The 21,247-nt window shown below is 40.3% G+C and overlaps 1 protein-coding gene across 1 annotated transcript in view; it reads left to right on the forward strand.

The window, feature by feature from the left end:
- The window catches only part of NALCN (sodium leak channel, non-selective), a 312,103-nt gene that overhangs the window by 105,560 nt on the left and 185,296 nt on the right, over window positions 1–21,247 (forward strand). The window contains exons 8-10 of the mRNA XM_064585923.1: window positions 2,984–3,126; window positions 3,258–3,362; window positions 8,439–8,525. Of these exons, the coding sequence (XP_064441993.1) occupies window positions 2,984–3,126; window positions 3,258–3,362; window positions 8,439–8,525 (335 nt within the window). The remainder of the gene's footprint in view (window positions 1–2,983; window positions 3,127–3,257; window positions 3,363–8,438; window positions 8,526–21,247) is intronic.

Raw genomic sequence — 21,247 nt, forward strand, 5'->3', positions numbered from 1 at the left:
TAGTGAGGGAGATAAATGAGGCAGCAGGACTCAGGACACAAGATAAGTGAGGTGGCAGGTGCGAGCCGGGCTCCCTGGGACGTCTACGAACGCAGTGTAGCTTGAGGGCAATGGAGGTGAGCAGGGCTGCCTCACAGGACTCAGCTAAGAGGACCAGAGAGAAGAAGGGGGCAGGGGGGAGACAGAGAGCAGTGTGTGCAAAGTAGTTTGAGCAGCTCTAGTTTTCTTCCTCAACGTTGTCCACTTACTAAAGAAAATAAGATGATCATAAGCTTGATTTTTGTCAGTTTAAATGGTGGTGAACCATTGGGAAATCTTTCCAAAAGGGATTTTCTTTTCATACGCTTCGCAAAGTCAGGAGCAGAAAAGTGATGAGGAAGGTCTTATCCAATTGCGTTTGCTCCTGCAATTCTTAGTAGCTTCTTCACAGCCTTTGATCCAGGGTAGCTCACAGGTAGGGGAAGCACTTCCTTCAGTAGTCAGCATTGCTCTTGGAGTTTTTTGGTTACATTTTCACAAACATCTCATCTCTTTGTATGAACAAACCCTGCTCTTTGAGCCACATGGTGGGTTTCTACTTCTTTCCCTTTTTTGTGTGTCAAAATAGGAAAAATGAAGGAAACTCTTCGAGATTAGAACATATTATTTTTGTACTTACTCCCAAATAGCATATTCCCTGTAGATTTAATAAAGAAGGACCTGGCCAGATATTGGAAGGGTAATTCAGTGTTCCTTTAACCTTACATTGACAGTGCTCATATTTTACCTGTAAATGCTCAATTGGTAAAACTATTAAGCTTTAATAGTTGTTCATAATGGATTTCTGTAGCCACATTTCTGTTTTAGTTCAAATAACTAGAAGAAAATAAGGGACATAAATGATTTGTTTTATGTGAAAATTGTCTTTCATATGCAGTCCACAAAAGCAAAATGTTGGACATTTTTAGTACATATAAATCATTAATGAAAAGAGTGACTTCTGTTTTCTGTTGGCGTTTTATTTTTTGTGCATGCTGTTCTTCTCTGAATCTTTTCCTTAAAAGCCATCTTCTTGTATGAGTTTCTCAGTATGCTATATCCTTAGCCACCATAGTCCCTAAGGAGAAACAAAAAGACTTCATTCAAACTAAGGATGGTAGGAGAAAAAATACTCTCTTGAAAGTCCTAGTCTGGAGCAAGAGAAAATAAAAGTAAGATGCTAAAGAAAAAAAGAGTTTAAGACTTGGAACCTGTTGGTGTGGGTACAGTTTCTGGTTCTATCACTTCCTACCCCAGGCAAATTCATTAACTAGTGACCTTCACTTTGTTTTTCTGGAAAAGGATGTGATGGATAATACCTGCTCTTATACACACCTACCCACCTACCTGCCTCATTAGAGGTTTCCTTAGCACTGAAATATGTAAAAGAGCCTTGACACCAAATATGATTTACAAATACTAGTTGTTATGGCAACAACTTTTCAATGTACAAAATACGATTATATGAAGTTACATTTCATGTACAGTACTTAGCGTAATAGGCATTCAATAAATGAGAATACGCTTTCCTTCTTTCTCAGCTTTTCTTTCAGAGCTGCTTCTGTCCCACTTGTCCCCATTTACCACTAGGCTTTTCTGCTGTTCTGCACACTTTGGTTCATTGATGCTGTAATTATTCCTCCTGCGTGCACAGGCTCAGAGAAGCAGCTGGTCACCAGCCAACTTTAGGAACCCCCTCCTTAGTTTGGACATCTGATCGTATACATATTCTCATTTTAAACTTCTGTGTGATTAGAACATACATGGGTGGATAATTAGTTTTATATCCTCTAATAACCTGTTTATGACAGTGGAATCTATTGGGTGCAAATGTTTATAGTTTTGTGAATAACAACATGTATCATATTTGTTTTACAAACAACTTTAATTCAGCACTCTTTTTACTTATGTGTTTTTGCACAAAATCACATTAAGCAATTATTTTCAATTTGTACAATAACAGTACTTAAAATTTATTCAGTACTCACCATGTGTCAATGCTTTACAGAAATGAAATTATTTAGTCTTCACCACCCTGTGAGATATTATTTACCCATTTTACAGATGGGGAAAACAAACCACAGAAAGGATGTCAGGAGGCAGGGTATCATCACAGTTAGATATGCAGGGCTTCTTTCCAGAATGCCTGGGTTAATTCTACTTCCCCTATTATTATCTGTGCATCCTTAGATAAATTACTTAGTCTTTATGTGCTTTAGTTTTCCCATCTATAAAATGGGGAAATAATCACATATCCCTCATAATGTTATGAGAATTGAACACTGTCTTTCCCCAAAATGGCATTTTAGATTCTCTGAACTATTTAAAGATCTGTCTGCATATATATATTTTTTTCTTTCTTTCCATCATCAGCAGTAGCATTTCCAATGAGATAGTTCTCCCAGACAATACAAAGTGCCATTTGATGATTTACTGTCTTACGTTTCAGCGTTCAGTAAACACCATGGAATCCGAAGACAGGCTCCATCATATTAATTTTTGGAGGCCTAGGAACTTTAGTGTCCCTCTGAGACAGTGACTTCAAATGAAACCCAGTTCTCAAATTTATTTCATTTTGGCTGAAACAATAACAAGCGCTTTCAGCACACTCAAAGTGTTAAGCCCCAAGTGGCAAGCTTATACTTTACACATTATTTTTTATTACAGCTTTACTTGGTTTGAATGTTCATTTCCTTTTCCAAGCTCTTAGATGCATTTAACAGCTAAAGATAGAACATAAAGTTATTTTATTGCTTGTGAAATTGCCCTGGCTTGAAGTCAGAAACAAATTTATCAAAATCCTAAGAATAAGCGCAATCAAATGTTGCATGTGATTTCAGTCCCTTTAAAAGAGTTTTTGTCATTGAGAAAATGAGCATGGATAAATATTGATTTTTTTTCTGAACAGTGTTTCCCCATTTCCTGAGCCCGTGGTAACTCAGTCTGTTCTCTTGTGTCCTGACAGGCACCAGCATATTCACAGTCTACGAGGCTGCGTCCCAGGAAGGCTGGGTGTTCCTCATGTACAGAGCAATTGACAGCTTCCCCCGCTGGAGGTCCTACTTCTACTTTATCACGCTCATCTTCTTCCTGGCCTGGCTTGTGAAGGTACCGCAGAAACTCGTCCTAATAAAATCTGTGTTTTCCGGCCGTTTCTGCAGATCTCTTGTTTGCTTTCTGTTGCCCTCCGCTTCCTCATCCCCAGTCTTTAGTAAACGTGGTTTGTGATTTTCTTTCAGAATGTATTTATCGCTGTCATCATCGAAACATTTGCAGAAATCAGGGTACAGTTTCAACAGATGTGGGGATCGAGAAGCAGTACTACGTCAACGGCCACCACGCAGGTACCGTATGGAGGGGTGGTGATGTCCTTTCCCACTAGAACACGGACATATCCGGCCCCACCCTCAGTGGGCCTTGATGGAACTTGGGAAAGCCCTCTGATAAAGGCCTTCTACCTCACGCCCACGGAGGGAGCTATTCAAAAATGCTGGTGCAAGAGCCCAAGCCCAGACCGACCAGATCAGCTTTTCTGGGTGATAGGGTGGATTCGATATAAAGCCAAGATTGTCACCATATTTACTATGTACTTTTGATTTGATTTGGCCATTGTAAGTCTTCAGAAGGCTTACAGATAAAAATGGAAACTGTAGAATTTCCCATTTTTATAAATATTTATTCATGTAATTGAAAACCAATATAATGGCCTTTATGTATAGGAGTAGAATTATTTGGGGAATGTAAGGTATATTTCATTCAGAACGAGCCAATCACAGTATGGTAAATTATGAAGAAGACTCCATAATGCATACCTGTGATTTTTGAGGAATCACTATATATTCAGAAGGGTGCCCCTATACTCCCAAGAAATTGGGAGTGCCCTAGAATTTAATTATAAGTATCAGGGCAGTTACTACTTTGAAGGGCAATCCAGATCCAATGTCTTTGTTTTTAATTTTGGTTGGTTTTGTGTGTGTGTGTGTTTGGGGGGTTCTGTTTTTGTGTTTAGAAAGAGGCAGGGAAGGTTTATATATCTTAGTCTAATTTGAATCTTTATAAAAGAGAGAGAGAAAAAATTCCTGAATCAAGAATGAAATGATTTTAATGCTTGTGACTCATTATTTTAATATTCATTTTTAAGAGAAATTTAATATAACTTTGTAAATAGTTTAATAGGACTTTGTAAATAGTGGTCTGGGGACAAAGGTATTTGTGAAAGAGCCAAGGCAAAAATTTTACTGTGAAAATCTTCAAATTGAACTTTTATTAACTATATGTTAAAAATGCTATTAAATGTGCTAATATTTGAAAAAGCCCTATGCAGCATCTTGATGGTGTTGTGAAAGTTTGAATCATCTGGCCAACTCATTATAGATGAAATAGTATTAATATTATTCAGTTCTGGCAAGCAACTATTCAAATTTTCATGAAAGATTTTTTTAAAGTTATGAAGTTATGTCACAGATGACATGTAAAAAAAACCCAAAAAACCTAGTTTTTATTTCTTCTGTCATCTCCTCCAGTGAACCATGAGAATTAATGAAGTTCCAGGTCCATTCTGGTCTGTCCTTTAAGTCAGGTGACAACCTCTGGAAGGTGTGTTTTCTGCTATCGGCATTGAGAACTAAATGGAGCATAGATCTATGAACTCAGCGCAGAACTCACATTCAGTGTTCCTGAGAGATGACCTGAGATGTCTTTAAAACCACATCATGCTCATTCAGTAACTCGTATTTGTAAAGCCACAGCTGAGAGAGTAGTTTCGGGAAGCGCCCCCACATCAGCCAGCGGTTCTAACAGAAAGTGAAATGCGAAGGGGACGTTCGACGAAGTTGTGCAAAATGGTTTTGATGCAAAATTATACCTAAGCAGGAGGAATACGTTGGTAATTCAGAGGTAATGCGTCTAGGTATTCAGCAGAGGTCATCACACAGAGGACCGTGAAAAACCTTGATGGAGAAAAATGCTGTGGCTGAGGACCCGGTTGCTAGGCAACCGGAGCTCCAGGCCGAGCCTCGGCAGAACAGCCCTCGGGCTGCCTGGCAACAGGCCCCGCCCAGCCGGTCGCCAGCCGCTCGGCGAGTGGCCCGGAGGCTTTCGCGTCTGGGGCGGCGGGGGGCGCATCATTTCCTGAGAGCCTGTTACATTTGTAAAATCTGACAGAACTCTGCGCACAAGGGCCTCTCATTGAATTGTTTAAAACACTAAATCATCAGTTTCTAACTGTAGTAAAACAGGTAGGCATTAAGGAAATGAAAACGAAGATGGCCTTTTATTGCACAGGACACAGCTTTTCAGTAATGGCGACACTTCTTGCCACTCTTCAGCATGTGGAACATTTGCAGTTGTTCTATGTTAAGTTATCCTCACAGAAGAGCCACAGAGGGCCCAGGCTTGGTGGGCTTGGTGGGGTCTTTGAGTCCATTGACTCCTCCAAGAGGGCTGTGTGTTTAGAGAGAAAATTATACATATTAACGGGATGAAAAACGGACTTTCTGAGATCTTAGGCAGTTTAAGAGGAATTGGCTCTAATATGGACTGTTCAGAGGCAAAAGAGAACCAGTGATGAGAACTGGGAGGTTTTTTTGTTTTTTTTTTTTTAATTTTTAATAACAAAGCAACCTGCCTTCGAATCACAGCATCGAAACACATTACAGAAAAAATTAATGCCAAAGGACTTGCGGGGACCGTAATACAAACGTGTAACAGGAAAACAAAGAGAAAATGAAGTGGAAAATTTCAGAGTGGTAATCATTAGTTTGCATGAGCTCTGATGGGGATAGTGGCTTTCATACCTGCATAATTACTAGCCATGGGTCACTGTTGCCACCAGCTCAGTTAGCTGTTGGGTTAAAGGCCAAGAGACTCATTCATCTGTGACACAATGGTGCCCACATCAGTCCACAGTAGGCCTACCCATGCCACACGTGCGCAGGGGTATTGCACCAGAGCTGGATGTTGGGAGGGACAGACGTGCTACTAGAAAGTGTCCTGGACTTAACATTTCTCTAGCCCAGGCCTTTATTCTCACTCCTTAGATGCTTCACCTCAGACATCTGTCACCAGTCATGTGGTCTTCCCATCTACGCCGATTCATGGTGCGGATGAGCTTATTTCACTTTGCCTGGAGAAGAACTGAAAGAACTGTTCAACTTTAGGCCACAAAGTCTACGTTTTTGTTACGTATACTGATAAGAGACTCAAGGCAGGCTCTGGCAATCAGTATGTATATACAAATTATGGTCCAGCAGGGTCACATTGAGGGATATGGAGAGACAGGACTTGAGCCCTGAGGATTCCTGGATTTGAATATCCTGTTTTCTACCTCACATAACTGTTACATTAACCAATCTAAATTTTGTCGTATAATTCAGGAGACTAAAGAGAAATTAGACATCAAACATGTCTGCATTTCCGTCACTTCATTTTATACAAAGAAGTGACCTTGAGAGAACAGTTTTACTGACAATTAAATTGATTCATTTGATTTTGGTCAACTGGAAAAAAATAATTTAACAGAGAAAATTAGTCTGCTACTGATCAAAGCAAATATATGCCCCAGGGATCCTTTGTGCAACGATAAGAGAGTATAGGATGCATGTACAGAAGATTTTTAGCTAGTGACTGACAGGATTGCTTTTGTCTTTTCTCCTTAAAAGGAGACACCCAGAATTTTGACAGCAACTTTAAAAGGCACTTTAAAAGGTTTGCATTTCAACCAATGTATGAATTCTCAGAATGAGCCTATTCACGGGGATGTGCTTGATTCTACCACTAAGAGTACCTTTCAAAATTCATTCTAAAGGGAATCAGAATCCTGTACATAGCACCTAAGAAAAACAGTTGGTAATTGGTATCTTGGATCAAAGGATCTTTGGGCAAATATGCACCTCCATTTTGTCATTTAAAAATACTTATATGGTATATATGGACAGACGGTAGCTACACTTGTGGTGAGCACAGCATAATGTAAAAATAAGTCAGGATAATGCTTCGTGGAATAATTAAATTGAGCATATGTGTAACAGTATTCTGTAGAATGTCATATAGTAGGTGCTCTCTGTATATGTTGGAAAGGATGAAATAAGTAGCATACTTGGCAAAGAGCCCTCAGTGCAATCTTCGGAAAGTACTGATTCTAGGACGCATGAACATCTGATACACCATTTTTCTGAGTGGATCTTTGTAGGTTGGCATTGTTGAGAATTCTCAGTTTAACCATTAAAAAAATGTTTTCTAATAAAAAGAAATACATATTAAGGTCTATGGATTTTGGCACTGTCCCTCACCACCTCACAAGTTTTCTTTGTACAAATAATCTACTACCTCTACTGCCAGGAATCTTAGGTATGGCATCTTTGCATTATCTCATATTTCCATCAATAATTACCCTTTTGAACACAGACTAATGTGAGGGCATGAATAAGTATGGCAAAGAAAATATTTAGTTATGTGTGTGAAACTGTGGTCTTGGGCAGGAATAAACATAGCTTCTAGTTAGTGTCTCAGAAAAATAAAAATCCTTAATTCCACCTTATCTCACTTTCAACCACACCCCTACCCCTACATACACAAAAGGAATTGGAAAGAAAATATACTAGCATAAAATATTTATAAGTGGGAAATGTCTTCCAGTTGGGTGTAATATTGACGGATGACTAATTTTTGAGGGAGTAGAGTATGCAGTAAGATAATAACCCAGGCATCCAACAATCCAGGTATCCCATTCAATGAATATCAGATTTTAGTATCCTATACCATTCTGAATTTCATCACTTATGTATTTTAAGACAAAATACATAAAATTTTTGCTGAGCAGATTAATTTGGCATCATTAAAATAATTTCGCAGAGTCCACTAAGTGACATGTCAGTCTTCTACCATTAAAATAACCAGTCTCCTTCCCTGTGCCACATGCACAGTTCTTCTGTTATTTATCCCAAGAATATTTTTCTGTTGACTCGGTGAGGAATGTCCAGTAAATAAAGATAAAAAGTCACCACTCCCAGTCAAAAACATACTAGACATAATGCTTTGGAATTCTAATTTTTATTTTTTCCCCAGGTCTAATATGTAATAATCACCAGTATAATGGGGATAAAATACGTCCTATCAAGTCTCGTTGAGAAGAATATTTGGGCAATTATATGCAAAGCACATGTAAAGCAGAAAGGACCTGATGCATAGCAAATGCTCAATAAATGCAGGCTAGCTATTGCCATTATTCTTGTTAGATTATTATTCACTTAAGTTTTCGGTGTTCCAGTGAACATAATTGGAATGACTCAGGTTCTAAATATAAATCCACAAAAAGACAAATCTTTGATAACATAAAAACGGTAGAAGCTGGAGACATAAAGTAGGAGTTCATGATGTTCTGTATTAAGTGTCTCTGACTCATCTCCCTCTTTGTCTTGAAGATGTTTCATGAAGACGCCGCCGGTGGATGGCAGCTGGTAGCCGTGGATGTCAACAAGCCCCAGGGACGCGCCCCAGCCTGCCTCCAGGTGCAGTACAATACTTTTTTTAAAACTCACCCAGCAAAAAAGATCTGTGACTTCTATTTTATACAAGGAAGTCCACTGCTCTCCAAACTCTAGGTCTGCCCAAGTTTATGGTCCTGGGGTCAGGGACAGTATTTGACGCCATTCCATATTCCCAGGACCCACCTTTTATTTATTTATTTTTTAGATACATGGCATGATTTGGTCAATTTCAAGTGAATGAAGGTAATAACATCACAAGTAATAACATCATGCCAACAGTATTAAATCAGTGAAGAATTTTGTTGTCATATTGGATGTTATAAAAGTACTCTACAAAGGCCTGAATTATTTAAGGGAGGGCAGTCACAATCACGATTCACTTAATTGAGTACCTTACCAAGTACCTGGGAGGGAATGTCTTAAGAGGTAGTCTGTTTGGCATCTGCAAGCTGAGCAATGTGACATAATAGAGCTGCTTCCTTAACAGGTGCACCTGCAGCAAACACAAGGCTCCGGGATTGCACATGGGTTCCAAGTCCTGGGAAGTGATCAGGGGATGTCCCATCGGGTTTCGGGCCTATGGATTTTTGGACTGCCCTGAGCTTTACTTAAAGCCCAATAAACTCCTTCTTTGCTTTGGTGGGCTACACTGGCACCTTCTCATGTTTTGCTCCCCTCCCCGCCCCAAAATATCAATAATACTTATTCAGAACCATGTCACCTTTCCAAAAGGAGCATCCCTCCCACCCCACAGCCTTTTCACTCTGTCCACTTCCCTACTCTTTATAAGGGTGAAAAGTCAAGCCACGCCATCCTAGGGACTGAAAATTGACTCTTCCTCCTGGAGAATTTTATTTTCTTCCCTCTGGTTTTCAGTTACAAATCCTCTTCTCACAAGGGACTGATTTTTGTAGTTGCTTATGTCCCTCCCCAAAACTCGGAAAGGCTTTGTCATCTGCTTCAGCATTAGAATACACCTTCTTTCTTTCTTTTGGGTCATTCTCGAGGTGGGGGCTCATTGTGCATTTCAAGGATTACTACATGAGAAGCAAAATATTGTACTCTGAACCATTACAGGGAGCTACGTTCATATGGCCTTTGAATCATGTAGTGATTTGTTCCTGTCAGTTAAAAGAATGGCGAGGAAGAGTTTACACTGAATATTGATGATATCTCATATTATGTTGTGGCTCTCTTTCTGTTGTATATTGGATGTGACAGTGCTAATAGTTAAATCCTACAACTACTTCTAGTATTACCATTGCTACTGACGGTCATAACAATGACAGCAATTGTAGCTTCTTGCCTAAAACGCACTTTCACTTAGTAATCCATCGGCCGCTATTTACTGATGCTAAGAGAGTCCTGACCAAGAAAAGCACAGCCCCTGCCCTCGTGGAGCTTACTGAAGGGTACTTCAGGGTGGGTGGACAAAAACCAGCATTGAATTAGCAATTGCAAGAGTAATGAGGATTTCAAAGAAGTAATGCTGGATGCTAAGGGAATATACATTTTGGAGTCCTCACTCCTCAACGAGGTCAGGGAAGGCCCTCACTCGGTACAGCCCAGTGATGGAGAAAGACCAGCATGCTCCCTCAGCCTTCATAGATGAGGAGGTGGAGATCCAGAGGGCCTGGGTGAGCTAAAGTTGCACCTCAACCAAATGGAGAAGCCAGGACCTACACCTGGGTCTTCTGGTTCCTAGTCCCATGCTTTATCCAGTGGGAAAAAAAATATGCCAGGGAAACATAAGTTTGTAATAGAAATAATCAGGCCTGCTATGAGTACCAAATCAGAGTCTGACTGGGACCCTGAATACATTGCTTAAAAGGTATTAAAGGGCACCTGAGTGGCTCAGTCGGTTAAGCGCCTGCCTTCAGCTCAGGTCATGATCTCAGGGTCCTGGGATCGAACCCCACATGGAGCTTCCTGCTCAGCGGGGAGTCTGCTTCTCCCTCTCCCTTTGACCCTACCCCCTGTTCATTCTGTCACTCTCTCTCTCTCAAATGAATAAATAAAATAAATCTTTAATACCTGCATTAAATACTTGTGAATAGATGCCTCAAGGTTGCAATCTGGAATTAGAAAGCAAGTTAGCTTCTTTATTACAGAGATTTGAGATGGCAAGAGATAAATGACCAGGAGAGTGTAATGAGGAGACAGAACTATACAGGGATATAGGAAAATGAAGGTCAGTGGAGAGGTGGGTAGATGTTAGGCTAGAATTATGTCAATGTGGCATCCAAGAGACCTGCATATTAGACATGTTTGTGAATATGGCAGCATGCTTGATAAGTTTTATGAATGATGATACATATGGTTTGAAATGAAGGTGAATAAAGTCTGACATTTGTTCAACTCAGCTTTTACATGTTTGGTCCTAAATCAAGCTTTCCAGAAGAGCTGATGTGAACGAGTACAGATGCAAAGTGGGATGGCCAAGGGATCAATCTGTTTGTAGTGAGCATGAGCTGTGAATAGAGAGAGTACATTTTCATGTCTGAGTGAAAAATTGATTAACCACTCATCAATTAATTAAAAGAGAAAAAATTAAGAAAAAATATTTAAAATGGTCATGAAATACTCATTGGCTTTTACTAATGATTAATGCCATCTAAAGCTAGGTAACAAGGAAATTTTCATCTGAATCATCCACTCACTCCTGTCTAGAGCTATAATGATCTCTCAAGGACACCCTCAAGGACAAACAGTAGAATATATCACTTCTTTTTATTTTTAAAATGGGCAAAATGTGATATTACATTCTCCTAAAACATACATTAAACTATAGAAATGACATTAAAAAATAAGTATTTGCTTGAATTCCTTCCAGCTTATCCTCCCTCACCCCCTTCCAGAGGTGGCCTAGAGGTCAACAATAAGAGCCAGTTCTTCTAAGACCCATTACTCCTGCATTTACTCTGTGTATCTCTTACAAAAACATCATTTCTGCTTCCACGAGGCACTGTCATTTTTCCGTGTTTCTTCTTTCTAGAACACTCTCCTGAGCCACTCAGAATTCAGCTCAAAAGTCACTTCCTTAAGGAAGCCTTCCTCATCCTCAAAGAATAGGGGATCAGCTCCCCTGGTTGTATATTTCCACATCATCCTATGCTTTTCTTTTGTGTTTGTCATAATTTTCATAAAATAAATTAAAATGGTATAATTCATTATTTAAAGTCTGTTTCTCCAACCAGAGGAAACTCGATGGCAGTAGGGACCACAGCAGTCGTGGTCACTGCCACAATGATTCCTGACACATGGAAGAGACTCCTCAATTACTGTTTACCAAACAAGAGAACAAGCAAGTGAAAGAAGGACGTAGAGCCTTCTTGGCTTGTGCAAGTAATCATTTGTCTTCTCATATAGAAGCAGCTCTATTTGTCCTCTTGGTCTGGTTGTAGGGAACCAGAAATTGAGTGGGTGATGGCAATAACACTATTTCTATACAAGTGTTTATTTCTAAGTCTAAAACAAGCAGTACATTGAGATTTGTTTGTAGAAAATACCCATCAAAGTTGGATAATTTTGGATGCTTTTGTCAGCCTGTCTCTTCTCCAGCATGGTGGCAGAGGCTGGACAGGACCTAGCCATGACTTCTGTTATTTCCCATGGCTTTCTGAATTCTTTTTAACTTTTCAGCATGCGAAATAAATAGGTAGGAATTTAGAAATGTAGATTTAGGAATAACCTAGTTGAAAAGAACCAAAACCAATTCCTATCTCAACCAAAAAAGTCAAACTTATTGGAATGAAGCATATGAATAGCTATAATTAAATTGACTTAGTAATTTTGCCATCACTGAAATAAATCAGAAAAATGATGTATGAATAAATATCTGAGAGTTGGTAAACTGGTCATCCAGAGTCCCCATCTGAGTATTAAAGGAACTGTTGATTTTGTCCTGAGAGTGGAACTTTGTTTTAAAATTTGACCTCGGGCGCCTGGGTGGCTCAGTTGGTTAAGCGACTGCCTTCGGCTCAGGTCATGATCCTGGAGTCCCAGGATCGAGTCCCGCATCGGGCTCCCTGCTCGGCAGGGAGTCTGCTTCTCCCTCTGATCCTCCATCTCATGCTCTCTCTCTCTGTCTCATTCTCTCTCTCAAATAAATCAAATCTTTAAAAAAAATAAATAAATAAAATAAAATTTGACCTCAAGTTTAAAACACAGAATATTTTACACAAAAACCCAAATATCCTACTGATCTGATAAAATAGGTAACCCATGAAATAAGTTGCCGTAAATATGACTTTAGTTCACAAAGATTGTATAGTAGTAAGTTGTGCATAAATTTCAATTATTCCAAAATAGTCTTTCCATAAATTTTATGTTTTCAAAATTTCAAAATTTTAAAACCACCAATTCAACATAAATGGAAACTGGCTTGAATGCCTTTATAAGTGAAGGACATTTAAAAACCATCTCTGTCCTGTTTCAGGTGACATTGCTTTGGATTTGCATACTCTTTTCATTGGTATTATTTCTTATATTTTTGCTTTCTATTCTGTTTTCTGTATCCTAGTCTCTTTTATTGGTATGAACATCTACATGTCTTTCCTGCCAACCATAAGTAATTAACTACTTTAATAAAATAGGGTAGATTGATGTGGCTAAATCTTCCCTCTACAGTTAAACTAAATACATGGTGGGACTGATGCTTCTTTGATTCTGGGTGTTAGATGTATAATTGTTTCTCTCTCTCTCTCTCTGTATGTATGCATGTATCTAAAAGATGGAGATATATATATATATATGCAGCATGCATATATATATATATATATATATATACACACACACAAACACATTTTTTTTTGCCTTGCAGCAATAAATCTATTAAGATTTTATATATTCCATTGAGCAGTGACAGGATCTGAGCAACAAGATTAGTTTTTTTATTGTTTCCCTACATTGCTACATACACACATATTTTCCCTCATTTCCAATGTTGCAATCATTGTGGTAGCTCTGCTTCCTCTGATTATGGAGGATTATTCCATAGCTGATTATGGAGCTATCAAATGAGTTAGGAAACTCAGAGGTCTTCTTACTCTTCTACAGAATGATAGGCTCTATAGAGCCAGTGGTAGAAGAAACAATAGGCACCTTTGGTCTGCAACTAAAAAGTCTACAAAACCTACTCTGTGTTCTGAGACACAAATTTTAAGTGTAATCATAGCTATAATTATAACCATATCGGGAGTCGTACACAGGCATTCAGGAAAAGGATTCAATTTGGCATCCTTAGGGTGGTCTTTTCTGTTTTCATAATAAATGAAAATGCATCTGCTCTTAAATTTAATTGCAAAACCGTAAGTTCAGAGCAAGACTTTCTAGGCTGTGAGTGATGAACTCTGTGGTAACACTTGTTGAACTTTTTAGTTGATTAACTTCGTGTTAACTTCATTAACTTAATTTTACTAGGACATTTTTCGTGTTTAGCTAGTTATTAATGAAATTTATACCATGTTTACTAAGGAACTTAGCCCCAGGAGATCTATGCAATTCCTTATAAATTCATTCCTAACTTAAGGACAAATAAGCAAACCTCCTATAGCCCCTGAAACACCCCTTCTCTCCACCTCTGTCCCGCCTAGAATGTCTTTCTGATTTTTTCTCTTCTTCCCTGTGCACTGCTGATGCGCTCATCATCTGGGGTCCCACCCCTTCCTGCCATTGGCCCTTATTAGGAACAAGATGACTCCAAGTGACAAGGAAAAGCCTGAGAATAGGGATGAGCCAAGCCCTAGACCTGGTTTCCTTTTCTTTTTGTCTGCAACTGCCTCAAGCACATGACTCCTGACTCCCTTACCTCTCACCCCTGCCTCCCCAACTACAGACATCCTTACTTCACTCCATGAAGAAACACCCAGCACAGCATTGTTCCAGAAGGAGAATAAGTCACCATATTGTAGCCTCTTAGACAGTAGGCTCTGGAGACAGACGTGTTTCAGCTCTGCTATTAATTAGTAAGACCTTGGGCATTTTTCTGTAAAATAGGGATAGTGCCTCCTTCCTCAGCTGTGAGGATTAAGTGAGTATTTATGTCCCACTCAAGAATTGTTTGGTTGCAAGGAACAGATCGTAGGCTCACAGGGAGCCTTTGCGTATAGTCAGACCTGTCACGCAGCTATGCTTTCTTTGTCTTTCTCTCACTCTCTGTGGGCTGACACATAATTTCTCATCTTTGTTTCTGTCCATGCATCTGCCTCTGTTTTTCTCCTTGAAGGCTGGCTTTATTCTGTTTCTTGCACAGTGCCCAAATATGGCTGTTTGCAACTGAGTTTGGTGACCTCTCATTCAAGAGCTCTAAAGAGACTCACCAAGGAAACATCCAAAGATGGGTGTGAGGCTGGGAGACTATAGTTTCATAGTAGACCTCCCCAAATGGGAGATTGGCCAGAGGCAGCTGGTCATGGGAATGGAATGGAAGCAGCAAGTCCACTTAAGTGAAGTGTTCCTACAGTAGGAACCCAAAGTAATTTTCCCTTCTTAATCCCTTCTGAAGACTTTGCCTCGTCTCTGTCTACAAGAGCCACTGCTGAACACCCCTGGGAGCTTCATGGAGCGGGTGGAGAGGGACCTAACTTTTTGGCCATATGAGTAGTGGGACTTGACCTCAGGAGTTATTACTCAGGGATAGGTTCCCTACTAAACTTCGAAGTCTTGCAGGGCTTGAGAAGTCTTGTAAGGGCCAAATAGACCACTATGGTCTGACCTGAAGTTCAAATCACCCTGTATAGGATAGTTCCTTTGAAGAAACACCACCTAATTTCCTTGTATTTATAAGTGAATAATTTGTAAATTAGAGGCATTTCACAATATAATATTCAATCCCTTCCTTGCATTAAAAAGATTATGAAATAATGTGGAGACACAGATGGGAAGAATACCTCTGTATCCACCGTTGGAAATAATAACAGCTCACATTTGTGGACCACCCCCTCTGTGTCAGCCACGCTGCACGTTCCAGGTGTTCAGTTATTTCGTGCTCACACATGCCACAGTTGTAGGTGCTATTGTGACCTCTGTGGAGGGAACAAAGGCTCCCTGTGACCTGTTTTGACCTCTGTGGAACAGATGAGGCACAGAGAGCTTAAGTAATTTGGTGAAGGTCACGTAGCTGGTTACTGACTGGGAAGATGGCACTTTCTACTCCTAGTGGCAACTTGTAGCAATTATCAGTGTTTCGCATCCTGTCCACCACTGATGTTATCAGACTTTTACACCTGATGGTGTGGAGATACAACATTCAGTTTAGATCTCCCTGATTTACAGTCTGTGGAAGTTGAGCACTTTTTGAATAGATTTATAGGCCACTTTCTGTAGATTGCTTATTCATTCTGTAAATAAGCCCATTTACCTGTTGATTTTTTCCAAACAATTTTCAGAAATTCTGTGCAACTCTAAAGGGCGTATCACTTCTGTCTAATGGAGAAGACACTGAGATATTAGAAAGATATGTCTGAAATATTAGTGCTTGGCATCTGGATGCACACTCTACAGTTCTCCCCTCTTCAGGTGATGGTGCAGTTCTCTTAGGTGGTATTACCGAAACCATTTAGAAAGTGTCTTCAGTGTATGCTTCATTGTGCATCTCAGAAAAGGGAGAAGTGATAGTTGACTCTTTTCACATCAACCAGTTACTTAGCTGTTTAAACTCTATTTTAGCCTCAGCAACAGCTGCACGAAGAGGTCACTCTCGTGCATGATAAAAAGTTCTGTTAAATGGGTCCCCAGCTGCGCTGTGACAAGCCATTTTTCTCCTGCCTCTCAGGTAGGCGTTTTCGTCTCTTGACAATTTGACAGATGTGGCCGCACAGTTGAGCCATCTTCCCAAACACACCCAGTGATCTATTACTGCAAAGAAAATCACTGACAAGAAAATGGAAGTATGCTCGAGCTCCGTTTCTCTCTGTAGCATCTTGTGCCTCCATCTGTAAAGAACAGAGATAATAGGCTCTAACCATAAGTAGGTCAAATGGTGGCAAAATTATTACTCTAGTGTTTTAATGCTTTCTGAGAACATTTCCATTGAAGGCAAAGATTGGGGGAGGTGGACTGTGTGATGTGTGTATTTTAAGTGATAAAGTGACATGCGAGGCACTTCTCAGACGTCTGTCTCGTTAATGAACCTTCCCAGGAACTGTCAGACAATCTCAAGAATTGATTGAACCCAGGAGAATTTAGCTTCCATCCACAAGCAAACCTCTGCTGTGCTTACAGACCAAGGTGACGAGATGGTGTGGCCCAGCTGAGACTGGCCCAGGAGAACCTGGGACGATTTGCTAAATCTCCCAGAGCCTCGGTTTGCTGACTTGAAAAATGGGGATAATGACATCTCTTGGGGGTTTGTAAGGATTGGAAATGATGCGCATAAAATGTCTAGTGCAGTGTGCGGGATGCAGTTGCTCCAGCCCTGTTTCTGCATCTCAGCAGTGTCCCGAAGAGTCCAACAGACATGCGCCCACTTGTTCTCATGAGCACGTTGCCCCTCTCATCTTTTTTTTTTTAAAGATTTTATTTATTTATTTGACAGAGAGAGGCACAGCGAGAGAGGGAACACAAGCAGGGGGAGTGGGAGAGGGAGAAGCAGGCTTCCCGCCGAGCGGGGAGCCCGATGCGGGACTCCATCCCAGAATCCTGGGATCATGACCTGAGCCGAAGGCAGACGCTTAACGACTGAGCCACCCAGGCGCCCGCTCCTCTCATCTTGAAAAATCAAACACACCTCTCCCTGACCCATTCCCACGTAGAAACGGGCTGTTCCTGCCTCTCTAGAACTAGGATGCACCCCCATCATCCTCCCTGAGTCTGACTTGTCCACAATTCTGTCATTAATTCAGTCTTTTCAATTTCTTTGACTCATCCCCCCTCCATCCCAATCTAATGGCCCTACCTTCAAAATCAGGTCAAACAAAACTTCCTCAATACAGTGGTTGATCTCTGACGCCTCAGTTCAGTTTGGTCACTTTCTTCTCTACTTCTGGTTGCTTCCATTATAGCTTTCACATGATAAGTGCTTGGCAAATATTTGGGGGATTATATGTGAGTGTACACATACATGTGCTTTCATGTACAGAACTACACCACCTCACACACAGCAGACACAAATTCTCACCCTCCTGTTACGCAGAGGCCCATGACACCCCTCCTGGACACTGGGGTGTGCGGACACACTCCCATCTTCGTCTCTAAGAGCAGAACATAAAACAGCTGGCTTGGAGGAAGAGTTTTTTTGGGGAAAAAAAGGAATAAAAAGTATTCTATAAGAACCTGGAATGGGAATTAAGAACAGGAAGAATAAAATATCTAGAGCCAAAACAGCACAAACCAAAACTATAAGAAGGTAGTTAAAAAGCTAATTGAAAGGGCGCCTGGGTGGCTCAGTTGGTTAAGCGACTGCCTTCGGCTCAGGTCATGATCCTGGAGTCCCTGGATCGAGTCCCGCATCGGGCTCCTTGCTCAGCGAGGAGTCTGCTTCTCCCTCTGACCCTATCCCCTCTCATGCTCTCTCGCTCTATCTCATTCTCTCTCAAATAAATAAATAAAATCTTTAAAAAAAAAAAAAAAGCTAATTGAAAGAGACCTGTTATAGTCTTGAAACCATTTATGGCCAAATTAACTAAAGAGAGGAGCTGATTGTGTAACTTTTCAATTCTAAACATTTTATATATATAAATATATATATAGTATATATATAAAAAATATATTTATGTAAGTATATATATTTTATATATTTATATACATATATATTTAAATATACATTCTACATATTTATATATACAAATAGAATATATATGCATTTCAAATTATAATTATATTTAGAATAGAGACCAGACATGATAAAAATAAGATAAAATTAATACTATTTTTGTTTATTTATCTATCTTCTGTTGATTAAATGGTTCGGTGTCTTTGATTTTGGGGCCTCATGGAAGAAAGAAATATTCAAAACATCTTAAAATTATTTGCGTTTCAGATTATCCCAAACTAAATTCCTATATTGTTGTATATTTTCATCTTCTAGTTTGAATAAGTCCCATGACTCTTCGATATTTACATTTATATTAACCAGGAGACATTTACCAACTTATGCCAGGCATTCATAATACAGTCTTGGGAGATGAATTTCCATCAAATATTTGTTACATTGTCACCTTTGGAAAAAATGAAGGGTACGTTGTTCTTCTTCTGAGCCTTGATTTTCTGGGGTTAAATATGCGGCCCTCCTTAAAGTCCTCAGCTAAGGTTTGAAATTGCTATGTATTTATCTCTGTCTTCAGCACAGTTAGTGCAGTTGAAGGGTTTGGAGGAGCAGTGTGACTCCCTCCGTGCCCTACAGCTGATGAAAAAAACGTGTCATTTCATAGTCAGTATAGTTCCTGCCTGTTTTTTCAACCCCTCAAATTTGTTTTTCTCTCTTTCCTCAATAATTTAAGTATCTCAAAATGAATCACCCACTTGAAGATACTATCTAGTTCAAAAATTCTTGTTTAACTCTGTGTTCATCAAATGTAACAACCTAAGCCCTTCACTGTGTCAGATCTAAAATTTGTTGAAAATGACCGCTATTTAATTTCATTTTCAAATTTGTGATTCCCCTCTTGAATTTAAAGCAAAAGTTTTATGTTCACTTGTCTACCAGTTAATACTAAAAATAAAAATAAACATATGAGTAAATTTGAAGTGATTCTACATATAGACATTTTAATTAGCTACAGGAATGTCGATTGAAGTGTCCAAAGACCTTAAAATCATCATAGTGTAAGGTCCCCTGTCTAGCAGCCTTGCTGTGGACCTTCCTAACTTCTCACTAAAGTACTCATGAAGACAAAGAGAAACTCACAACAATACTGATAACTAAGACTAAGAAAGCACCTTTTGTGAAAATCTGGTGAGATTAGCTGGTAACTCTATGGCCTGTTGAACGCTAGTGAGAAAGTAGAAAATGTTAGCACCTGCAGTCTGGCATTTCACTTATAATTGACTGTAAGTCAGAATCAGAGGATCTGGGGAAGGGATGGTCACTATGGAGGCTTATTGCTGGAATATGTGCAGTAGCCTCATCGGGCAGTCATCACTCTGGGTCCTGTTGTGCCCAAGGCTGAATGGTGCAGCTCCTTGGAATATACAGATAGAAGATTATAGTACCTGAGAGGCACCTGTGTGGCTCAGTTCGTTAAGCATCCTACTAGTGATTTTGGCTCAGGTCATGATCTCAGGGTTGTGAGATCAAGGCCCGTGTTGGGCTCTGTGTTGGACATGCAGCCTGCTTAAGATTTCTCTCTCCCTCTCCCCATCTCTCTCTCTCTCTCTCTCTCAAAAAAAAAAAAAAATTACTTGAACTCAAATGTCCTAATTTGTTTTACTTACTTCACATCAATACATCTAAAAACAGGATCAAGAGTGAGAGGGTCTATGTGAGTGCCCTTGGCATTATGAGTCATGATGGGTCTCTAGGTATCAGAATGGGATGATACATATGTCATCCAGCCTCGAGTAACAAGGAGGTGCCAGAGAGCTGGGGCAGCTGGGCATGGGGCAGTGCTGTGCTTGCAAATGTTTAAAATGTTTAATAACCATCTTGACGTGGAAGAGTCCTGACTGGTAGCTTCTGCTAATTCCCATGGTGTGCCCACTATGGCCAATTTGAGGTTAACTGAACATGAAGCTGGGGAGAGATTTACACAGTTGCAGCTCCAGCACACCACACGTGGGGCCAGCTGTGTTCCCCAACCACCTTCAATCAAGATGGCATAGAGAGAGAGAGAGAGAGAGTAAAATTTTTGATAATCCCATCTGAAGCACCTAGTTTCCAAGGTCACTATAGAGGAGAAGAGAGAAAGAGTTTGGAGAAGGCACGCCCTTTCTTAATTGTCCCTTTCAAAATGACACATCACTTCCATTCCATTCCGGTGATGAGAACCACTCTTACTGCCCCACGTCGAGGCTAACAGGCTAAGTAATGTCATTTAGCTCTGTGCCCGGGGTGAGGAAACAGGCTTGGTTAAACAACAAGCCCCCCCCCTAAAACTTAACAGCTTATAAAACAGACACTGATTTTTGCTCATGAATTTTTAGCTCAGCTGATCCTGGCCGGGCTCGTCCTGTATTTGCAGTCAGCCAGCATCCTCAGCTAGCTCGTCAGCTAGCATCTCTGCTTCGGGGCCATGGCTGACTCTCGGGGTAAAGGGGATGGTGGGGCCCATGGGCTCCATGCAGCAAGCCTGCCTAGAATGTCGGTGTGATGGTCCACGGAGCTGCAAGAATAAGTCTCAACCCCCGACTATTTTCTGAATCTCTGTTCACATCATCTCTGCCGTTGTCTTGCTACCAACACAAGCCACATGGCTAAGTCCAGAGTCAGAGTGGGAGGGCGCTGCCGAGGCTGTGGCTGCAGGGACGTAGATGCTGTTCTAGCACACGCTAGAAGAAATGTGACTAGCTGACTTACTAGCCTAATAGTCGGTCCTTCTTAGTGGCACTTCTTTTCCACTGGGCATGCATTTACTTTTCGTTAAAATCTTGTTTGCATCACACAGTGGAGCTGGCGTTTGAAAAATATTAATAACAGTAATAAATACTTGTGTGGCAATTTACGATTTAACCTCTAACCTTACTCTTGCAGAGTAGAGTGAAAGATAGGCTCATGCTGGCCAAGAGATGAAAATACCTTAGGAACCTCCTCTTCCTTCTTTCTACAATTTGACTTCCATGTTTGGGAAGTCCCCCAGCTTACTGTC

Source organism: Mirounga angustirostris, unplaced genomic scaffold (assembly GCF_029215605.1).
Source record: "Mirounga angustirostris isolate CCGP_5_RB_7025 unplaced genomic scaffold, mMirAng1.0.hap1 SCAF_3, whole genome shotgun sequence".
Lineage (NCBI taxonomy): Eukaryota > Metazoa > Chordata > Mammalia > Carnivora > Phocidae > Mirounga > Mirounga angustirostris.